Source organism: Chelonia mydas, chromosome 10, assembly GCF_015237465.2.
Source record: "Chelonia mydas isolate rCheMyd1 chromosome 10, rCheMyd1.pri.v2, whole genome shotgun sequence".
Classification (NCBI taxonomy): domain Eukaryota; kingdom Metazoa; phylum Chordata; order Testudines; family Cheloniidae; genus Chelonia; species Chelonia mydas.
In genome coordinates this window covers 64497647-64522082 of record NC_051250.2, presented here as the reverse complement: position 1 = coordinate 64522082, position 24436 = coordinate 64497647, and the positions used below count along the sequence as shown (strand labels likewise).

The 24436-nt window shown below is 41.3% G+C and overlaps 1 protein-coding gene across 12 annotated transcripts in view; it reads left to right on the top strand.

The window, feature by feature from the left end:
• Positions 1-24436, top strand: part of ATP8B4 (ATPase phospholipid transporting 8B4 (putative)) — a 144032-nt gene that overhangs the window by 50627 nt on the left and 68969 nt on the right. For all 12 annotated transcript variants that reach the window (XM_043524464.1, XM_043524466.1, XM_043524457.1 and 9 more), the window contains 3 exons: positions 18157-18229; positions 19210-19280; positions 22222-22304. In XM_043524464.1, coding sequence (XP_043380399.1) covers positions 18157-18229; positions 19210-19280; positions 22222-22304 — 227 coding nt within the window. The remainder of the gene's footprint in view (positions 1-18156; positions 18230-19209; positions 19281-22221; positions 22305-24436) is intronic.

Sequence of the window (24436 nt, the reverse complement as noted above, 5' to 3'; positions counted from 1 at the left end):
TTGTCCTTATTGAGTTTCATCCTATTTACTTTGGATCATTTCTCCAGTTTGTCCAGATTGTTTTGAATTTTAATCTTATCCTCCAGACCACTTGCAACCCCTTTCAGCTTGGTATCAATTCGCAAACTTTATTAGTGTACTCTGTATGCCATTATCTAAATCATTGATGAAGATATTGAACTGAACATAGTTTTCATGATTTGTCACTGCAGAGGAAATAGGTTTTTTTTAGAGTTCCATCTGTTTTCAGTTCCTCTGAACTGCAAGGAAAAATTCTGAATTTTTGTTTAAATTTTCCTTTTATTATTTGAAAAATGATGAATGAGGTGTTTGGTTTTGAGGTTTAATCTCTCTCTCACACACAGAAAGAGGTGGGGGTCAGGAACCATAGGGGCAACATTCTAATCCTCACATGGACCATTTCTTCAAACAGGAGAACATCAGTACATATCTTTTAAACTCTTTGGGACAGGGACCATCTTTTTATTCGGTGTGTGAACAGCGTCTAGCACAGTGAGGTCTTGGTCCATGACTGGGGCTCCAGGGTGCCAATGGGACAATACAAATAATTAATAACCATGTTATGAGCAGGGTGAAACCTTGTTACAGGTCAAATTAAAACCTCGCTGAGGCTGACAGGTGTGAACATATCTTTCAGTTATCATAACTATAAGGAGAAGTCCATCACAAACTCCTGTCTAAGCAAAAGAGGTTGTGAACCCACTTGGAGATTTTGGAGTGAGGGGCTGGAGGCATTTTGTGGCATAGTGGTCTGGGTAGGGTGTTGGGGGAGTGAGGGAAGGTGGAACACACAGCAACTGAGAACAGATAGAACAGAATTTATCTCTGTAAATAAACAAGATTTCCTCAAAGAAAGTAACAGACTCCATCAATTTCTACATCCAACAGGAATATACCGAGGGCCCTGAACTTTGACTGGCTGCTTAGGTCAAAAAGGGGCAACAATAATAACTATGAAAGCAATCAAAGTAATTATAGTGCAGTGTCACTGTCCTGCCAGGTATCTTTACCACCTCCTCTTTTTCCACATAGAATTCAAACGCCTTCTCATTCTTAAAGTTCTTCCCAGCCTATCCATTACCTGTTGCCTCCCATTGCATGTTGCACATTCTTCTCTCTGTGTCGCTCCATTTATCTGTTCATCCCGTTCTCATCTTAGTACCCCCTTTCATGCTGTTTCTTATGTTTGGAACGATATCCCTCTTCCTGGTCACCGTCAATGAAATCCTGGCCCTACCGAAGTCACGAGAATTTTGCCCTAGACCTCAAAGAGGCCAGGATTTCATCCGAAGTGTCCTCACTCTCTTCCTTCTAATCACCTCTCAAAACCAACTTGTTTCATCCACTCCTCCTTGTGTGCTGCTTGCAGCTGCCCCTCAGTCCCTGCTAAAACTTATGACTTATCTGTTTGCTCACTATATAACACAAAGATTTTGTGTAACACAACTCAACTGTTAGTGGTTGACTTTACAATCATAACAGTCTTTTAACATAATTTTTTGTAGGTAAATATTAACATAATTCCTATTTTTAAGAAAGGAAAAAAAAGTGATCTGGGTAACTACAGGCCTGTTAGTTTGACATCTGTAGTATGCAAGGTCTTGGAAAAATTTTTGAAGGAGAAAAAAGTTAAGGACATTGAGGTCAGTGGTAATTGGGACAAAGTACAACATGATTTTACAAAAGGTAGATTGTGCCAAATCAACCTGATCTCCTTCTTTGAGAAGGTAACAGATTTTTTCGACAAAGGAGATGCAGTGGATCTAATTTACTTTGATTTCAGTAAGGCATTTGATACGGTTCCACATGGGGAATTATTAGCTAATTTGGAAAAGATGGGGATCAGTATGATAACTGAAAGGTGGATAAGGAACTGGTTAAAGGGGAGACTACAGTGAGTCATACTGAAAGGCGAACTGTCAGGCTGGAAGGAGGTTACTAGTGGAATTCCTCAGGGATTGGTTTTGGGACCAATCTTATTTAATCTTTTTATTACTGACCTTGGCACAAAAAGTGGGAATGTGCTAATAAAGTTTGCAGATGACACGAAACTGGGAGGTATTGCCAATAGAGAGAGGGACCTTGGAGTATTGGTTGATCACAGGAGCTGCCAATGTGATATGGCTGTGAAAAAAGCTAATGCGGTCTTAGGATGCATCAGGCAAAGTATTTCCAGTAGAGATAAGGAGGTGTTAGTACCTTTATACAAGGCACTGGTGAGACCTCATCTGGGGGACTAAGGTTGGGAACCATAAGCTGTCAGAAGCTAGCCTTTTCAGTTGGCTGAATACTCCGTTCCTAATATCTTTCCCTGCTTCACATGCCAAGTTTTGTCATACACAGAAATCCCTCCTTTTGTCATTTCTAAACTGGATTACTGCAGTCTGCTCTAATTAGGGACCTCTCGGAAACTAACACTGGTGCAGAATGCAGCAATTATATCAGCTCTAGGGATACTTCACCCATCCTTTTTCAGCTGCCCAGGCTTCTCACTGGATTTCCAGTGCAATTAAGTGTTAAGGTGTACTTTAAAAATCCAGTAAATAAAAATATGTTTTGGAAGTCTTTTCTTTTTGCTGAGGTATACATTTTTTAAATAGAAAAGGTCTCTTTAGATTAAACCTCTAAGGGCCAAGATCCTATTAATTCAGTGTTTGGCTTGTGGAAAAAACAGCTAACTATCATTTTACCTTTCTAGCCAAGACATATCATAATTCTGTGTGGTTAAAAAGCCCATTTTCTAAACAATATAGCGAAGACATTTAATAGGTTTCTGTTTAGAAACAAACAAAAACCAGCCACATATTTTGCCTTTCAGTTTCTTGTAGCTGAAACCATGGTTTTTAAATTAAACAACAGAATTATAGGAGCAAAGCACATGCACTGGAATGCAGAATTTGGCCCTGACAATTTGTAGTTACTTTTTAGATTACACTATTTCTAGAACAGGATAAAATTTGGCCACTAAATTACTTGTGGACAGTTTGACAGCATAATTGTGCTTAATTGTGGACAGTTTGACAGCATTTTTGTGGACAAGTGCACAGCATTTTTCAGCTTCTCTTCTCCTCTGTGACCTCTTCCCGCTGGCCCTCCTCCACTCATGTAGCATATGTGCTATGCATATGTAACCCTTCTGCCCATCAGAGTTGCCAGCAACAAGGGCCGGGTTCAGTATCTAGGGGTTCCATTCCAATAACACAGTGCAAAACCGGCTCGAGCCCCCACCCAGTGACCTGGGACAAATATATACCACTCCAAGAGGCAATACTTCCCCTCTCGCAAGCACAGAGTCTGAGTGTAGCAGAAGCCTTTTAATAACAGAGAGAAACAATGTGGCATTATGTTGGGGAAACACCACCAACAGGATTCATAACATGACCCATGAGCAAAAACCCACCCCAAGCAAATTGGGCCTTTGGTTCTTGAGTCCAGCAACCCAAAAGTCACCTAAAGTCCCAAAAGTCTCTGTCCCTGGTCAGTGCAGCCCCAGAGTTCAAAAGTTTATCTGCAGAGTTTTACCTCCCAACCTGGGTGGAAATGGGGGGGTTAAGGGGCACCTTATGTGGTCCGAAGCCAATTGCCCCACCTCTCCATGGGGCTCTGCTCTGCTCTGCTCTGCTCCACCAGCCATCCCACGAATTGCTATGCTCTGGCAGCTGCTCCGCTCCACCAACCATCCCGTGAGCCGCTCCAGCTGTCTCCCAAACTGCTCCGCTCTGCTCCACCAGCCGTCCCATGAACTGCTCCAGCTGTCCCGTGAACTGCTCTGCAATATAGCTTTGGGCCCCCCCCCACTACTTAACACAACGCTCAGTGATTTCAGCTTGTAGTAGGGGAGCCCCAGTGCTGGTGCACCATTGGCCCAAAGTGAATTCAGCTTCGCAGTCTGTAACTAGACTCCTATTGGAATCAAAACTAGATCCAATATTTCACAGTGGAGAAAGGAGAAGATGCAATTAGCATGTAGGACCCTCACCAGGGACCCATACCACCAGGCATTAATACCTATCCTCAGCCTCTCTCTATTCACTAGGTTTTGGAACCAATGACCCTTGCCTAACGAGTGCTGCTTAGTTGATGGCGAGTCCCTCCATCATAACAAAAGGCCAAGTACAGTTCCACTGTCCTTGATTCACATAATCAGGATAATAACAGGTTTCAGAGTAACAGCCGTGTTAGTCTGTATTCGCAAAAAGAAAAGGAGTACTTGTGGCACCTTAGAGACTAACCAATTTATTTGAGCATAAGCTTTCGTGAGCTACAGCTCACTTCATCGGATGCATACAGTATGCATCCGATGAAGTGAGCTGTAGCTCACGAAAGCTTATGCTCAAATAAATTGGTTAGTCTCTAAGGTGCCACAAGTACTCCTTTTCTTTTTGAGGATAATAACAGTTTATTCCTGCCCCAATAACAGAGTAACTGGGGCTCCTACAACAGCCAAAGTGACCATCTAGGTGGGGTGGGTATGCCTATGCAAATGAGATCAGCCCCTGAAGTTCTTTTCCACAACCGACCACGACTCGCCACCAGATGTCAGGGTAGAGCTCATCTTGACTCTGCTTACACATAATATTCATCAATGTATGCAGTGAGTGTAGTGTAAGGTGAGAACTCACCAGTCTTGGTATCTTCAGACTGCTATATAGAAAGTTTATACTTATCTCTAACATAAAGATTTTGTGAATAGATAGGTGCTGCCACAAAAGATTCCCATTCAAATCTCCTCTTTAACATGTCCTTGCGTCACATGCCATAGTAAATATCATGCTGCTTTCATTACTGACACATGTAAGTCACACAAAGAGCAATAATGAAAAGCAGTCCTGTCATTTCTGAATTTTGTATGTTGTCCTAATTGCAATTATATCCTTTGTATCATAAAAGTAAAATTTGAATAAATAGAATCCTTAATGGGAAGAGCATTACAGACAATCTCTATTCTTGTACTTTTTGTCTCTTCCTTTGAGAAGACATGTTCTACAAACAGCTCTCCCAGGAGATTTGACAAACTGGCAGCACTGTCACTTTTTCATTAACAACAGATTGTATTATTAAATAGTTTGGAAATCTAAGAACACCAAGTGACTGGACCCATTTGCCCTTATATAGTAAATTATGAGGATAGTTTTCCATCCGCAACAGCAGTTCCCTTGCCCAAGTGGTCCTGTTCATGCAGAGAGGTGTTTTTGCATATATGTATGCTCTTCAGAGAGAATTTGCTCTCTCTTCTAACACTTGTTTTTAGAAGTGAAGCAAAAATGTTCTTTCTTTGGTGTGAAAGTCAGTTATGTTTCTCACTGCCAAACTGTTACTTCATAAAAGGAACAGGCTATCAGTAGGATAAATTTATATTATTATATTTATATCAGAACACTACAACGTTCTGAATTAAGGTTTATCAATATATACTGTAGATTATTATGCACAAAGAGCTCACTCCTGCAAAGTGCTGATAGGATGCCCCATGAAGGCAATGGAATCTGTGTTTTCTTTGTTGCAAAATAACATTTTCAACCATTTCTGTCTCTTGCATTACAGTTTTGATTTTTGCATTGGACACCAAGTACAGAAGGAGGCTATGCCCAGGCCCAGGTCCAAATAATGCTTCTTTTGACCAAATGACTGGGCAAGATGTGGCATCACCAAGAACTACTTGTGAAGTACATTATTTTTTAAAATAGAACATTAATCCTTCAAATAGCAAAGAGTCATGGATAGCACTGCAGGTTTGTCACAGTGATAAAAATGTCACAGAGTGATTTTTCATTTTGTCCGTGACTCTCTGTGTCTGAGATTTTTCTTGCTGCGCAAGATTATGTAGGCCATGAATCTGGAGGGACCACCCAGTTTGTGGCCCTACCACTTTAACTGCCACAGCCCAGCTTGGGGCAGGTGATCTGATGGCACCAGAGCCAGAGGATGGCAGGGTGTCATGGGGGAGGACCCTGCTTGCACGCTATGGCGAGAGCCAACAGGCCAGAGCACAGAGCTGGGTCAGGTCTGTGGTACAGGAGCTGCTGCTGCAGGGTGAGTGGTGGGCAGGCTCGTTGTACAACTCTCCAGTCCCTAGGCCACACCACCCAAGGGCAGGACTTGACCCCGCCAGGTGGAACTCTTCTTTAAATGGCACTCCCTTGACTTCCCCCCAACCCCTTAAACCTGTGACTTTTACTAAATTGACCATGACTGGTGGTGACTTTTTGATTAAAAAATGCTGTGACCAATCTGCAGGCCTAGCCCTGAACAATATCAGTTGCAGTTGGCACTTGTCTCAATGTGCTGTGGTAGTTTGTCTGCTCTGCCAAGTTTTCTTCTTCCTTGTTTCTTTTCCTTAAGATTCCACTCTCAGTCAGCATCCCATCAGCAATTTCTTCCCTTTCTCTCACTAACTTCTCTCCCCATCCTCGCATGACTAACCATAGTGAATTCAACTCACAGGATTGTGGGTGCATTGGATTCTGTTCAATGTTCTGGGCTGAGTGAACCACATGAAACTGTCTGCTTAGTGAGGGCAGACATTAAACTGATAAGTGTCTGAGAAGTGGTGAGATGTATCTGGAGAACCGTTAATGCCAAACTGCAAAATGAAGGGCTGGATTCTTGTGAATTCTCTTTCCCTGATGTTTGCAGTGTTATAAAAATTTGCATTCAAACTAAAAATATGTTTTTGATCATTTTAGCCATTCTAAGCAATTTTTTGTTGTATTTCTTTTTGCTATATAGATACTTCAAAACAGTCTGTAAGCTTCAGTTTAACTTTGAGCACAAGTCCCTTTGTTTAAAAGCAAAGGTCAGTGAACATACTTTCACAATTACTTTATAGTAAACAATGATATATTAGCCCAAAGAAACTATGACACTCCTACAGACTTTATTTATTGGTTGGGTAAAGCACCTATCATTTGACTATAGGTCATACTTAAATAGAAACAAAGAAAAAACATCATAAAATCCACACAATATAGCAAACTACCCAGCCAAAGCCATCCAGGCAGAAGAGTACCAAATAATCTAGTAGTAATAATCACACACAGGCTTCAAACTGTCATTTTACAAAAAGACTGCAAATAAAAGTGAACACTGCAAAGTGCCCTTAGGTTAACTAATTCAGTCTTTGGCAGACTGGGGGTGGGGGTGAAGATAGAGAGCAAGTTTTAGAGTTGTGGAGAACTCAGACACCAAAATGTTTCAGAACTCCAAAATTATGATTGCATTATAGCTGGTGATACATTTGCTAGTATTTAAATGCCCAATTTATATTTTAAAAATCTCAACACAATTCAAACTATTCCATTTGTATCCTTCCTGCTGTTGGGATCTAATAGTCAGAATTTATCAAGAAGCTAAATAGTAGTGACCAGTCTGAAAATACTCCAATAATACTCTGTTGTAGCTGTATATCTTGTTAATATACTAGGGAAGATTTTGTTCTTGAGTTATTTCACCTGAAGATACAGATATTCAATTCAAATGATGTCCTCTTTTCTGCACCTGCAACTAATTACAAAAAAAGCAAACATCATTCTGGGATGTATTAGCAGGAGTGTTGTAAGCAAGACACAAGAAGGAATGCTTATGCTCAAATAAATTTGTTAGTCTCTAAGGTGCCACAAGTCCTCCTTTTCTTTTTGCGGATACAGACTAACACGGCTGCTACTCTGAAACAACTCAAATAGTGTGTCCAGTTCTGGGCACCACATTTCAGAAAGATGTGGACAAATTGGAGACAGTCCAGAGAAGAGCAACAAAAATGATTAAAGGTCTAGAAAACGTGGCCTATGAGGGAAGATTGAAAAGGTGGGTTTGTTTAGTCTGGAGATGAGAAGACTGAGAGGGGACATAAAAGTTTTCAAGTACATAAAAGGTGGTTATAAGAAGGAGGGAGAAAAATTGTTCTCCTTAACCTCTGGGGATAGGACAAGAAGCAATGGGCTTAATTTGAAGCAAGGGAGGTTTAGGTTGGACTTTAGGAAAAACTTCCTGTCAGGGTGGTTAAGCACTAGAATAAATTGCCTAGGGAGGTTGTGGAATATCCGTGATTGGAGATTTTTAAGAGCAGGTTAGACAAACACCTGTCAGGGATTGTCTACATAATACTGAGTCCTGCCATGAGTTCAGGGGATTGCACTAGATGACCTCTCGAGGTCCCTTCCAGTCCTACTATTCTATAATTCTAATTGTGGGTGCAATGCATAATAAAACTTGAAACGGGCACCCAAATGATGATAGGATTTGTGTTTCTGGTTGCAGGTGCAAAATATGTGTGCACAATTTTTATTAATGTAAAATTATTCCCACAAAAGGGAGGCAGGACTAAGGCCCCACTGAAACGCTGCCCCAAAAGCCTTATAAAATCACTATTAAAGGGTATCTGGCATTTAAGGGAAGTGAGAAGGGGTGGGGTGATTTGGTCTAGACTCTTTTACTGACCTGTCAAAACTTAAAATACATTTGAGTTACTTTATTCTCACCCCCTGGCTTGAGGGTGAGAATAAAAACCCTGTAGGTTTTTTCATTATTAAAAATTACTGTTTGTAAACTTGGGAAGCACCGCGCTGTTTGGCAGCTAGTACACAAATAAAGAGTTCACTTATACTAATACCAGATGCCAGTATTTTTCTAACTTGTCCAGTTTCAGATAAAAAGGCCTGGACTGTTCATCTGTTCCTTTTTTGAAGATTCATATTTGGAAAAACAACAAATGCCTAACCCTACTTATATTACTGTGGCCTGGCTGGATAATACTATCAGCTCTGTTTTGATTGCCTTTATCCAATAATATATTTGGTTCACATGAGCTTTAGCATGGGTTGGGATGGGGTTATGCTTGTGCTTTGTGTATCTTACCTGACATGTGGGTACTGCCCCACTAAAAAGACAGAATAATTTGTGTGTCCATTTGATAGGCAGATGCCAGGATAAAACATGGGGTGGGAGATCGTCAACTAGTGGAAAGTGTCATAGCTCCATTGAAGTCAACAGTTGAGAATCTGCCCCAAGGAATGTTGATAATGTCCAGACAACTTTGCTGCTACTTGGGAGCTCTCTGTGATTTGAGCTCTTCTCAGCTCATGAGTTAACAAGACTTATTTTTCAGGGTGATTTCAATGTCCATGTCCACAATAAGTCTCAAGCTTTCACTCAGTGACTTCCTGATATAGCTTCAGGCTCAGCCTGGACACACTGAAGAAATTAAAAGAATAGTTTTGTTATGGCCAAAATATAATTGTTACTGTTTCCGAATGTTATCCCCACCTCTTTTGGAGTAGAGGGACTGCTTTAATTGTTCATCATAGGAGCTAGCAGACCCAGGTGGGTTCTAGGTACCTCTAGGCAGGGCTGGATTACGGCGGGGCCTTTAGGGGTTGCATCCCAGGGCCCCGGCTCAAAAGGGACCCTGCAAAAATGAATCACAGGCAGCGATCTCCACCTCTGGGCCGCTAAAAGTCCCGTGGCGCAGTGGGGCACCCAGGCAGGCTGCATGCATACCGTGGCCCTACGCCACTCCCGGAAGCGGCTGGCTGCTAGCACGTCTCTGCAGCCCCTGGCAGGTGGTGGGGAGCAGGTGAGGCGGCTCTGCACGCGGTCCCTGCCCCCAGCACTGTCCCCACAGCTCCCACTGGCTGGGAACATGCTGTCCCCCTCCCCTCTGGGGCCGCAGAAACATGCTAGCAGCCAGCTGCTTCCGGAAGCAGCATGGGGCAATGCAGGCAGGCAGCCTGCCTGAGCCCTGCTGTGCCGCCGGCCGGGAGCCATATGTGGTAAGCACCTCCCAGCCAGAGCCTGCACCTCACACCCCCTCCTCCACCCCAATGCCCTGCCCAAGGTCAGAATCCCCTCCTGCACCCAAACTCCTTCCCAGACCCTGCACCCCCTCCTGCACCCCAAACCCCTGCCCAGCCTCCTCCAGCACCAAGCTCCCTCCCAGGAAAAGACTTGTATACAGGGGCCCCACAAAATCTAATAGCCCCGAGCCCACAGGAGAGTTAATCCAGCCCTGCCTCTAGGGCAGTGGTCTTCAACCTTTTTATGCACAAGATCACTTTTGGAATTTAAGATCAACCCAGGATCTACCCCACCCCTTCCCCGAGGCCCCACCCCACTCACTGCATGCCCCCTTCCCTCCGTCACTCTCTCTCCCTCACCCTCACTCACTTTCATCAGGATGGGGCAGGGGGTTGGGGTGCAGGAGTGAGGGGTGCAATCTCTGGTAGGGAGTTTGGATGCAAGGGTCATATGGTCACACGACACCTAATCTCATAGAATCCTCTGGACATTTCATTAATTGTACTTTTTATTAGTGTCATTTGTGGTTTATAGATCCAAAATCCTTCAGGGATTGTCATAAATCAGTGTAACATTCCCAGCTGTGGGGTGTGCATTGACTGAGCCTGGGGCAGGGGGTTGGGGTGCAGGAGTGAGGGGTGTGGGCTCTGGGAGGAAGTTGGGGTGCAGGAGGGGTTTCTGGGCTGGGGCAGAGTGTTGGAGTGCGGGAGGGGGTGAGGAGTGCAGGCTCTGGCCAGGAGGCACTTACCACAAGTGGCTCCCAACTGGCGGCGCAGCAGGGCTCAGGCAGGCTGCCTGCCTGCCGTGGCCCCACACTGCTCCCGGAAGCAGCTGGCTGCTGGCACATCTCTGCAGCCCCTGGAGCGGAGGGGGGAAGCAGGTCTCCATGCGCTGCCTGCGCCCGCAAGCACTGGCCCCACAGCTCCCATTGGCCGGGGGCAGCGCGCAGAGCCGCCTCCGGCCCCCCAGGAACCACAGAGATGTGCCAGTAGCCAGCCGCTTCTGGGAGTGGCATGGGGCCACGGCAGGCAGGCAGCCTGCCTGAGCCCCGCTCTGCCACTGCACTGTTAGCAGCCCGGAGATCGCGATCGACTGACAGAGGCTCCAGGATCAATCCATCGATCACGATAGACAGGTTGGTGACCACTGCTTTAAAGTATAATGTATGCCACATCACTATTGTAAACAAGGACATAATTTGAGAACTAGGCACAGTAATGGTTTCATTTAATTTATATGGAGCTAGTGAAAATATGAACTGTAATATTTCTGGGAGTCACCGGGTGATGCTATTACAGATACTTCTAATTATTTTTATTTGAAAGTACAGTATAAGCATCATCTCTGGGAGAAATGCTTATGGTCAGCTCTGATGCAATTATTTTTGAAAGGGAGCATGGTGGCAATAAAGTCTTTTCTGAGTTTTTCTTTCTCTGTTTCTGTCCTTGGGTGTAGTTATTGGTTGCTTGTTTTGTGGTTATAACACGTAGGCAAAGCAATCCATGGTGCCAAAACATTAACTTTACAGAAGGTTTGCCAAATCAACTCACAGTAAGATGAAATACTGAGTTCCTTGACTGTAAATGACTTTCATAAATAAAACCATAGGTCCCCAATCTTCTGCTAGATTTCCAGAGAGCTAGGCCAGTTTGAGGTTCCACTGAGGCAGCATATTTGTTTCTCAGAAATTAGAGAAGATTTTTCTTTAAAATGGAATTTTTTTGGTTTTGATTATTTTTAAATAAATAACATATATTCTGAAAATATTAAAGGCCAGCTATTTTCTGATCTCTATTTGTTTAAGCAGACTTTTGAATTGTAAATAATGTATTAATGTAAAGCAGTCAGAGAACAAAAAATGTCTCAAATGGCAAAAATAGTTACCAATAAATAAATCTCAAGCAATCAAATGTAACAAATGAAAGGACTGTAACATAGACTTGGAAGAGCTGCAGTACAAGAGCAAACAAGAAGAGAGAACAATCCCAGTGATCACAGAAAAAAGTAGAGATGCAATGGACAGGGAGTGATCGGTGGACAGTGTGGGCATAGAGGTGGGTTTTGCTCCCCTGTATAGTATGTGTAGTATGATTCCATTGAATAGCACTGAGTTCCAGTTAAAAATGACAATAAAAAGAAAGCCCCTTCCCCCTGGATGGGTTAACTTTCAGACCATAGAACTATGGCCTATTTCAAAAGGCAGCAGTTTAATCAATACATTTCAGGCCGTTTGTTGTGCTCTTCCAGTGCTGGTTGTCCCATTGTACAAGACTTGCACGTAAATGTTTGTGCAAAGCTTAAAATATTTGGTATTAGACTTGTTGGAGCCCTGATCCTCTGTTAAATTAAGATGTTGTGTGCAGTTGTTCTTTGAATGACTGCATATTATGTACAAGCGGAATCAAGATAACGTATCATTGATACAATGCTGCCTCCCCAGAAAGAAGTGGATGTTATTAAACAGGAATTCATGATAAACATCAATGAAGTTGGAAGCCTTCTACTAGGTTGGTGCTACATATTTACAGTTGATATCCTTAGAGGCACTAAAGAAAACTGATAGAAAACTAGATAGATGCCTATTTCACACAATTTCCCCTAACAGCATAGTATGAAAATAGTTTGAGGTCATGTTTGGCAACTACTTGTTTATGAATCTATTGCCTTACCTGAGTGCGGAGAGACTCTTCTTTTTAGTCAAATGCAACTCTGATCAGGGATGGTTTTATGATTGGTGGGGCCCTATGCTATCAGAGAAGGGCACAGGTGTGGGGAGGATACAGCAGTGGATTTCCTCCGCTCCAATCCCATTTGGTAGTAAGTTTCCTCCTACTGTCAGACCTGCTTCTGTAGTGGAGAGTGGGTCACCTTGTGAATCAGCCCTGTGCTAAATCAGCACAAAAATATTGGGGATTTAGAGGGGGTATAGAAGTATAGGGACCAAACAGTTGCTTGCATTGCATGTGCCTAAGACCAGATTTGCTTGTGTCTAAATGGATATTTACAGCTTAAATTTTTTCCCCCACCAATGCTGGATACATAACCATACCAGATTGACCCCTGGAGAAACACTGTTATTTTGTTTTTTTGCATCGCACATAACATCGTATTAGTTGCTGAGCAGCATAATTAGTTTTTTTTCCAAATTCAACAAACATTCAGCTCTCTCTTGACCATCTCTAGTACAGACTGATTGGTTAAGAGCCCCACTAGGGGCATCTGAATGGCTAATCTAATGCTGTCTTGTGTATTGGTGACACAGCAGGTCAGGCTATTCCCTTCCGGAGGGAGTACGGCTTATTCTGTACTGGTGTTTTTAAAGTACAGGGACTGTTGTTCCACGTTACACATTTTTTATTCTCTGAACTGTGGTCTCTGCAAGGAGAATAATTCACAAATGTGTCTTCAGAATGAGAAATTGTAACTGTTAAGTGAAAACTCAGACTTTGGTAAAAGTTGATCTTTAATCTAAGCTGCTTTTTAATACTTGAGCCCCAAGAAGTAGGGTTTTGTTATGTCAAATGTAATGGAAAATGCTAAAGTGACGGTTCACACAAAAAGCACTAGATATGTTGCCACCAATATCCTGATGTTTAAATTGTATTTTGTTCTATCATCATAATCCTCCATTTATGTATTTCACCATGGCACTTTCAAGAGATGAAATTAAATCTTGTCTACACTAGGGAATTCCACAAAAAAAAACAACAAAGCAAACAAACTGGTACACTCATCAGACTACCAAAATTGGTGTCAGGGCATCTGGGAGCCCCATTACAAATACAGCTTTGGCAGCCCTCACCACAAAACGGTGGCAAAAATGCCAGAAGCATCTTGAGCTTTGTAAAATCTCTCTGTATTCACAGAATAGCTGTATTTGCAAGCCTGGCTTCTACTGGAGTCACTGTAATGCACATACAGTGAATCCACGGGGCTCCAGTGAATCCTTATGGTTTCCTTATGTGGGAACAGAACAAGATTCCATGTGTAATGAAGTGACCTGTTAGGCAGACCTGAATTTTGAAAATGAGTAGAAATATCATAATAGTGAGTATTTTGTTCCTCAGTATTTTGACATTTTAATGGGGATGATATCTATCCACAGAATGAACGGTATGCTACCTGAACTCATTGATGACATTACAGTCAAAAAGCAAAATTTAAAAGAGTTAATAGACACAGAGCTCCAAAGCAGTTCATGTGCTCTGATGCATTCTCTTTTTCATTCTCACTGTGTGTTTCTCTCTCAATCTCCCCCCATTTTAAAAACAATTCAGGCTGGGATTTTCTATAGAGTGGCAGGGATGGCCAACTGGAGCCTGAGAAGGAGCCAGAATTTACCAATGTACATTGCCAAAGAGCCACAGTAATACGTCAGCAGCCCCTCATCAGCTCCCCACCCCGCTCCCAGCACCTCCCGCCAATCAGCACCTCCTCCTCCCTCCTCACACCTCCTGATCAGCTGTTTCATGGCATGCAGGAGGCGGGGGGGAGGGAAGGGAAGGAGCAAGGGCATGGCAGGCTCAGGGGAGGGGACGGGAAGGGGTGGAGTGGGGGGCATAGTCACATTGGAAAGTTGGCTCCTGTGGCTCCAGCCCCGGAGTTGGTGCCTATACCAGGAGCTGCATTTTAACTTCTGAAGAGCCGCATGTGGCTCCAGAGCCACAGGTTGGCTACCCCTGGTCTAAGCGGTTTAGGCTTCCAGCTCCCACTGGCATTCAGTGGGAGCTGGGTAACTAACCCCCTTAACCCTTTTGAAACTCCCACCCTACATGTTCTGTCTCTTCTCCCTTTCCAACTAGTGCAGCTTAATATTTTTTCTGATGTGGTAAGTGAGCTAATCAAAATGTCCAAGACAATGTAGGTTCAAAATGGTATCTGCTGTTCAGTACACAGTTTTCATATGTTGTCCGGAGGATTTTTTTTCTACACGCAGTATAGCACATTCTGCCTACGTAATTGTAAAATGGATCAACTCTTTTGGAGCTGTCAGCCTTCAATTGCATACGCATTTAAAGTATAGCACAACAGCATATTGCAGTGATCCAACAGGGCAGAGTGATGGCTTTTGGTGTGGTTGGGTATGTAAGTTAATTTTTAAAATTACTGTTTGGACTAAATTTATGGCCCCTGCATAAAGCCAGAGTGATCTGTCTTTGTGAGTGAAATGTGTGGAGTTTCTTGATTTAAAATTATACATAATATATACTGCTTTATTAAATATTAATTGGAGATGCATGAAGTCACCAAATACACTGAGGTATAAAATGTACCGTTTTTGGAGAGGGGAATTAACACTCTAATCTGGGCCAAAATGCAGGGCTACAGTAGGGCCTTTGGACTGCTCTTCTCCATTGTTCGCACACTCTGTAAGAGTGACTGGATCTACAGAGTTGGATTTCTCACTGCCTCACTTTAATTCTCCATTCCACCTTCCATGTCGACCTATGTGGAGCCAGTAGAGACTGCTTTCAGGGAAGACTAATTAGGGTACATCTACACTGTATTTTAAAACCTGTGGCAGCAAGTCTCAGAGCCTGGATCTACAGATTCAGGCTCCCAGGGCTTGCGCTACACTGCTAAAAACAGCTGTGTAGATGTTTGGACTCAGACTGTGAAGCTAGGGGTGGAGGGTGCCTATGGTTTGCTTTTGCAGACATACCATGAGGCTTGTGGAGGGTGGTGTGCAGGTCCTGTGCACCCCCGGTAAATATCTAGTCAACTAAAGGAGCTTTGAAGGAATAAGTTCTATTTCCTATGTAAATAAGTCACAGTTAATGAGGCATTTGTTTGTATTATGTATTTACTGAAAGGTTTGGACTGGTCCTCCCGTAAATACGGAGTATTTTGTAAAAATCTTCCAGAAAAAAAGTTCAGTTAAAAACACACCCAAGAAACCCCCAAGCATGAACATCCCTTTGGGATGTTTTACTGTTTAAAAATCATATTTAAATAACATAGTTGCAGCGCTGTTAAAAGCCAAAAAAAATCATGATTGAGCCTGAGGCTGCCCCTTATTTCAGGATGATGTGAGCTCCCCCCGTTATCTCTCCAGAACAGAATGATTTTAGGGCAAAGCATGAGCCATAGCTTTGGATTTTCTGACTTTTTCAATATGTGCCAGAGGCTAATATTAATATTAGTAAGTGGGTTTGCTTAGTGGTTTTCCTGGATTCCTTTTGAATCCTTAACCCTCAAATGTCATGATGACTTGTCCCTCTGCTGGGGGAGGACTGGCTGCAGTTCTGAGTTGCCTGTCAGAGATCACTTGAAGAGCAAGGTTATGCTTTATCTCTGAGCTGAGCACTAACTCTCCAGCTCTTTCAGCTCTTGCTGGGATTAACATTCTTTAAACAGATTTTATAATGACTAGATTAACAACAGATTACTAATGTCAATTAGAGATGGGCCCAAACTATGACATTTGCCTCTAGTTTGGGATACAAATTATCATGAAACTCGGGTGTAAGGATCTAGGGTCCCATTTTGACTATAAATGATGACTAAAACGTCTATCTCTATCAATTAAATTTGCCCTCAAGTTTTGTCCTACAAATTAACATGAGAAACAATATTGCAAATAAATTATATTCCCTACAACTATTTCCTTTAAAGATTATCCAAATACATAAGTGCACCTGAAAAATGAAATAAAATTAAGTTAAATGTGCTGCAACTAACATACATTTCCCCACTTAAGATAAAGTACAGAAGAGAAGAGGGCTGGAAAACGGGTGAATTCTGGCTCTAGATGAAAATGCTGCAATTGAAAACTTTCCAGAACAACATGTACTTGGATCAGTATTAAAGAGAAGTTCTTCGAATATCTAAGCCAAATGACCTAGCATGCTGATAGTGCAGGGCATATTTCACAGTTGTATAAATATTTAAACTGTTTTCCAGCCTATAACACAAGTAAATTAGATTTTTTTTTTTAGCTAAAAATAAAACCAACCCTTATGACTACCTTGTAGTAACCCATCTTTATTCTGAACTTGACTGGAATCGGTCAGTACTGTTATATTATCACTGCAGAGAAGTACTTTATTAATGCTTCATTGCAAGAGGATATAAGCTCTCTGACATGGCAGTGAATTTTATACAAAAACATCTGAAAGTTACACTGATGCACATGGTCTGCTTTCCCTCTGGCTCTCTACAGTTTTGGGGAATCCTTGCAAAAATGTCAATAGGGCCCCATTTATTTCTGCCCTTCCAATTCAAGGCAATATCTAATAATTGCAGAGCCTTTGCTGCATTATAATTAAGGCCCTATCAAACTAATGGCTATGAAAAACAAACCATGAACTGTGAAACCTGGTCTCCCCTGTGAAATCTGGTCTTTTGTGAACTTTTACCCTATACTATACAGATTTCATGGGGAAGAATAGTGTTTCCCAAACTGGGGGTCCCAGCTCAAAAGAGGATGGGGGGGTTCACAGTGTTATTGTAGGGGGTCGTGGTATTGCCACCATTACTTCTGCGCTGCCTTCAGAGCTGGGTGGCCGGAGAGTGGAGGCTGCTGGCCAGGCGTCCAACTCTAAAGGCAGCGCCCCACCAGCAGCAACGCAGAAGTAAGAGTGGCAAGGCCATACTGTGCGACACTTACTTCTGCACTGCTGCCTTCAGAGTTGAGTCAGGACCCCTACAGTTAACAACACTGTGAAATTTCAGATTTAAATATCTGAAATAATGCAGTTTATGATTTTTAAAATCCTATGACCATGAAATTGATCAAAATGGACCGTGAATTTGGTAGGGCCCTAATTATAATGCATTTGAATTAGCCAGTGGAAACATGGAAGAATTTTTCAGATGTTAGCAACAATGAATACTTGTTGAAGCAAGCTTGAAAATAGCTTGATATTTCATTTTTCTTCTGTTTTCTTTGTTCTCATTGTTTTCTTTCCTTTCCTTTTCCCGTGTCTTATCTCATGCATCTAAATCTTCCTCCACACTTTGCTGCCTCATGTTTTCATTTCCCTTCTCTATTTCTGTTTTATGCTCTCCAGGAATACGTGCAATGATTATGACAAAGATCCTTCTAGTATACAGGAATCTGGTAGGGATCTTACTGAATAAAGTCTATACTAATGTTATCACCAACAGAAATCATTTTAAAGTGGATAGTAGTCAGTAGTTTGTCATACAGATCTTTTGTTAATAATGGAACATAGTGTTTATTTTGAGTAAGGCACCCTGAGCATTGATTTTGTAGTGTAATAGTGCATATTTAATACCTTGTAAATGATCGTAAGACTACAAGGGTAAATTACTATCTCTAACTAAATATATTTCTAGAAAAAAATAAGTGTGTATGTGTGTGCGTTTTATCTTTCATAGATTACAGAATGAAAAATGGATGAATGTAAGACCCGGTGACGTCATTAAACTGGAGAATAATACATTTGTAGCTGTAAGTAGTTCAGATATTTTCTTCCATAATACAGGTCACAGAGAAATCAAATAGTAACAAATATTTGCCTCTCTCTATCTTTCTGTGTGTATTGTGTGGCTGTTGCCCCTTGTTTCCCACATATATTCCCACAAGTTCCTTTGGAACTTACTTTGACTCTATATCACTGAAAATACTTTTCTCAGAAGAACGGTATCGTAATCAAACACAAATATACATCTGAGTAATGTTTAAAGTTTTATTTACATGTATAGAAAACCATTTTTCACTTACTCCTTTTTGCCTGTGTAAAATAAGGGCCTAAAAGGGTATTTACAGCTCATCCTGTCAAGGTCTATTATATTATAAATTCTCCTTCAAAAATACTGTGATCTGTCAAGTAAAAGTGGGCACACTTTATGATGTGAAGTATTGGCATCACTAACACAGCAATGAATTTTTTTAATCCTATCTGGTAGTGAAGGCACTATGCATGCACGGTATGCTGAATTCCTGTACCCAAAATCCTGCAGGAATTTTTCATTTCGAAACCTTAATGTTCATGAATGGGAATTATTTTAAATCTGAAAAGACTCAATCTTACAAATTTTAGACCAGATTATCATCTGATTTCAATGGAAGTACACTAATTTACACTGTCTAAAGATCTGGACCTTATGTAAAAATATCAGTTAATCCACCTCATGTATTTATTGAAGTCATTGGAGCTATGCCAATTTACACCAGGTGAGGATCTGGTCCATAAAGTCTGTATGTATGTATGTTTTCTCTGTTTGGTAATTTAGGGAAAAAATTAAAATTTGTTTCAGACATTGAGAATTTTAAAGAAGTATTTGTGCTATATATCTAGAGAAGAAAAATTACAGGGAACATGGTGGTGTATCTTGGAACTTTTTTGTATCTTATATGAGCCTTTTCTCAATCCTTTTACAGCTTTTCAAGATGATATAATATATTTAACATCACTTCTTTTTTTACAGGCTGATGTATTACTTCTATCTAGTAGTGAACCACATGGTCTCTGTTACATTGAAACAGCTGAGCTTGATGGGTAAGTTTTAATCCATTAGAGTAGTTAACAGAATACATTTTAAAATATATTATTTGTGTGTGTGTGTGGCATGTGGACACCAGCTATTTATCACAGATATATTTTATTCCTAATGTTCTTTAAGTGGCCTCTACATAGTCCCACCCTGGGGATGTGTTGGTGGTGCAGTTCTGACAGTGTTACACTTAATAACAGTGAAGTTGGAACACTTTTGCACCCCCTCCTACCCATCCTCTTGCTATTCCTGCATGTTATGAGAGCAAGGCTATAAATGGAGGGTATGACGCTCCAGTTTCTTCTGTTCCTTCCCATTGTGGTTGCAGAGACTGGATCCTCCCTGGATCCACTTCTTCAATCAACAAGTGCCATTGGCTAGTTTTAGTTCTTGGTTAGTTCTGGAGTGAGTTTAGTCCTTTATTTTGTATTACTTTATTTGAAATTCTTTCTTCTACTTTTATTTATTAAGGCTCCTCTAGGTTCTTCACCCCAATGCAGTCTCATGGATCCTATGGTGGTTCCGAAAGGAAAGTGGCTCGGATTTCATCCTTCCATCTTTCCTACCTCTGATTGCCCAGAGTTGGGAAAGATGGAAGGTATCTAGCATGCTTAGGAAAAGGACACTTTCCTTCTTGGTGCGTAATATGTAGAACCTTTACTCCCAAGAATTTCTAAAGAGCACCAAAACCAAACCCATGACCTTCCATAGCAGAATGCCCTGGTGGCTAAACCCTCTGGTGTCAATCATTTCAGTTCTGTGAATAAAGATAAGCCTGCATCAGCCCCAGTTGCCTCGGAAACTAAGATACTAGTGATATCTTTGATATTCCTTAAATATTTTGCCATTGTTAAAATCTGCGGAGCTGCAGCTTGGATCTGTATGTACACATTCACTGAACATTACTCCCTTGATTTAGTATCCAGGTCTGAACTGAAGTTTTGTAGAGTAGTACTTCAGTCATTGTTTAATTAAGACTCCATGTCCCACCTTCCTTATTTCACAGTCCTGCTTATGAGATTATCCCAAGAATGGAAGTGTGTAGAGACCACTCGAAGTATGACTCACCTCTAACCAGTTTTTTTATATGAACTCCGCACATTCACAATCCCCGTCCGTCTTGACCTCTTCCCCAGAGACCTTATTACAGCCATGGGCCTGAGGAGTCATTGGAAGGAGTGGATGGAGCAGCATGCCACTGATTTATAGCCTCTCTGCATTGAGGAACAGTGAGGGGAGGGGTAGGAGGGGTGTGAGAGAGCTCCCGTGGCACTGCTGTGGAGCATTGCACCATCAGAGCTGCACTGCTAGCACATCCCAAGGGTGGGAATGTGTAAAGTCTGTCTCAGAGAACTCCAGTTACAGGTGAACAGTGTGTGAATGGTGTACTTGTCAAATGCAGTAACAGTTTTAATTACATTCATGTGAAGATCATCACAGAGTTCAGGGCTCATGTCTTTGGTGCTTATACAGCACCTACTGCAATGTGGGTCCTATTAGAAACCAATAACAAATAATAATTAAGGAAGTCACATTTTTCTTTCTGCTCATTGGTGCCATATACTCAGATACCATGGTGATAAATGACAGTGTAAGAACCTAAATAGTCTGATGTGAATGATAGTTCATATAGATAAATAGTCTTACACGAGACCAAAACATGGAATGAAATATAAAACTGAATAACAGATAGAAAATCACATAAAATCATCATCATAAAACCAAAGTAAAAAAACCTACTCTAACAAACTCATTTATAGCATATCTAACTATATGAACCTTTCATACTGAGTTTCTGAATACCAAGAGATAGTGCTGGGAGTAGTTTCCTTAACCACACATATCCAAGTCAGACTTCACCTCTTTAAAAGAATTAATATTCTCACTTGAAGAAAGTAATATATATTTTTTTCCAGGAGTGAATGACTGACATCATTGGTTTAGATACTGGTAAATTTGTAGATATTGTACTACTTTAGCATGGACATAGCTTAAGCTGCACTAAAATTTAGGCATTAATTTGTTTGGATTTTATTATTGTTAAGTATTCCAATATCTGTTCCAACAACCATATGCAGGTGTGTTCACTTAGAAAACGTTGCACTTCCTTCTAGAAAAGTATGTGATCTTTAACATTAGTTTTTCCTGCCTTAAAGCGCAGCAGTTGAGGACATATCCAAAGTTCTAGACCCCTTTATTTGGAATATCTAGGACTCTGAGAAAGGCCTCTGCCAGGGTATCCCATTTTCCCTATTTTCTAGGGGAGATTAGTTCAGTGGATAGTCGGTGGCCGCTGCGATTGCTCAGCAGTCCTGGAAATCAGGCCACTTCTTTAGGTGCCTAGCGTTAGGCATTGAAGTTTGGAAAATGTTGGTCCCTGTAAGTAAATTAATATTTAGTCATAAAGGGAGCTCTCTCAAACCCACCTCCTAAGAAAGGGTGACTCCAATTCCCCTTTTTCCCAGTTCAATTTCAGCTACTGTAAAATTAGGGTTTATTACATTTTCATTAAAACCTTTTTTCATAGCTCAAATATCAATCTTTGCCGTGGTGTTAATCTCTTTCAACTGGCAACGGCTCTGCCATTCCTATTGCAGTTAGTAATTTGTGCATGATGACCGGATGGGCTCTGACTAAATCATATTTATTATGTCCTCTGTTCAAAGAAGCAAAACAAATTGTAATTATGCAGATGTGCATTCATTATGATGCCAGCACTTATTAAAACTGAAGCTCCTTCTCATGTTTTTGAATCGGTTACAAAAGTGTTCTTCCAGAATAACATTAGAAAGAGCTATCTGAATGGCATCTTTCTATAAATGTGCTGTCTTAGTCCACAAAGTTAGATTCTATGGTACTGAACATAGGTTCATGTGGGTGAGAGAAGGCAGGGCTAGGGGGTTATGGAAAGAGTCTTATATAAAGGTCATGTTATTAATTTTACAGTGAGACTAACCTAAAAGTACGTCAGGCTTTACCAGATACTTCAGAACTTGGAGCAGATATTAGAAGGCTTGCAGAATTTGATGGTAAGTGGTGATAAAAGTTAATTTGCTGAAACCAAGGTTTTTATTTTTGGGTTTTGTTGTTGTTTTGTACTTGGAGGAGAGAGGTAAATGACTCCAGACATTAAACGCCAAGTTCTCATTCTTTCACTATCAAGATTAAGGATGTTGTTTACCAATATGACTTTCAGATTCTAAATCATTGTCTTATTTTTGGGTATGTCTTAATGGGCAAAAAGGGTGGGTTATTCAATCAAGTTAGCTTAGTAATAAGTTAATATGATTAAAAAGATGTTAAAAAGTTAAGATGTAAACTAACACATTTGAAGCCATGTTATCTGGCTGTGTTGTAGCTTGGGGCATGGGGATGAGTTAACTTGATTAGCTTAACATTATTACATAAGAACATAAAAGTGGCCATACTGGAGTCAGACCAAAGGCCCATCTAGCCCAGTATCCTGTCTTCTGACAGTGGCCAATGCCAGGTGCTCCAGAGGGAATGAACAGAACAGGTAACCTTCAAGTGATCCATCCCCCTGTTGCCCATTCCCAGTCACTAGGGACACCATCCCTGCCCATCGTGGCTTATAGTCATTGATGGACCTATCCTCTATGAACTTATCTAGTTCTTTTTTGATTTAAAAAAACAAATTAGTTTTGCCCATCAAGACACGGCCATAGTGAAGTTTAGCAGATGTAAAACCTATATCCTAACCCCACAATTTATATATTGAATCTTCATTCTGTTTTCACTTTCCATTACTTTGCTCACTGTTGCCTGTCCTTTGACACTTATGTAACTCCATGGCTACACCTACATTGGCAACTGCACACAGGTCCAAGCAAATGGTTGTGCCAGAGCCCCCGCCTCCACCAACCACATCTAAACTCCAGAAGCACAGGTTTCAGGGTGTGTACAGGGCAAGAACATTAGCAAGCCTAAGGGGCATGGATGTGAACATGCTTCAGGCTGTGGCATAGCCCTGTACCTGTGTCAGCTGGTAGTGTGGACAAGGATAAGGTGCATGTCCCAGGTATTGAGTTCAGTAGTCCTCCAACCCTGTTCCCACAACACTCTGAACCCTTTCCTGCCTGACCCTTACCCAGAATTATAAAGGTCCCTGTCCCTGCTGTTCTCACCCATAGTAGCAAGCTGTGCTGACTACTTCACAAATTTTCTGCTGGACTCTTTTCACCAGCACACATAAACAAGGAACATACTCTGAGGGCAGCTGTCTATCAGCTCTGTGTCAGCCAAGCACACACAGGCCTTGATAAATGTGTGGTTGGAGTTCACTGTCCTCCAGTACCAGGAATTCACAACTGTACCAGGAAGTTTCAGAAAGTCTGGCATGGGCGGGTGTTCACTGTACTATACTGTGTATAGGCAGGTACAGAACATATATTCATGTTCAGCACAGCATATTTGGACACCTGATGTGGGTATGGGGTACATGGATAAGCATACATATGGCTCTGTACAGGTATCCAGTCGCCAGAATAGATGTAGCCCATGAATCTTCCTCTGAAAACTCTGAGGAGCAATAGGAACCAGACAGTGTTCTCCAGAGGCCTGAAAAAAAATGAGAACACTCCTTTCAACATTCACCATCCTGAGAATGAGAGACCCTTAGTCTCACGAGTGCAGTTTGGAAGAGTCATTCTTGATTGCCATCTAACCCGCAGGGTTTTGCTGTTCCTTGAGCATGTTTTAATTGTTCCTTTCCCTCGTATCTCTTTTCTCTTCTCTTGTTACTCCTTTGAATAAAAGCATGAATAACAGCATCTTCAAAGTTCAGTTAAACTGCAGCCATATTTATATTTTGGAATGTCTCAAAAGCCCAGTTTACAATTTTTATATTGTTTATTATATGCTTATTATATTTGAAACATCTTTCTGGATTCCATTAATACATTTGGTAACCTTTTGTAATAGAAATACTTATTACAACTAGTATTTACTGTTCAAAAATTGACTTCTTCCAGATTCAGAAGGATTTAGGTTATTTAGCAAGGACATTTTTAATGCTTATGTCATGTGATATTTTGGTTTGGCCGAAACAAATGACATTTTTTTCACCACAAAATGCCTTAAAAAAGTTATTAAAGTAAATAGTATATGAAGCCAGCAAATTTTGTTTAAAATACTTACTGAA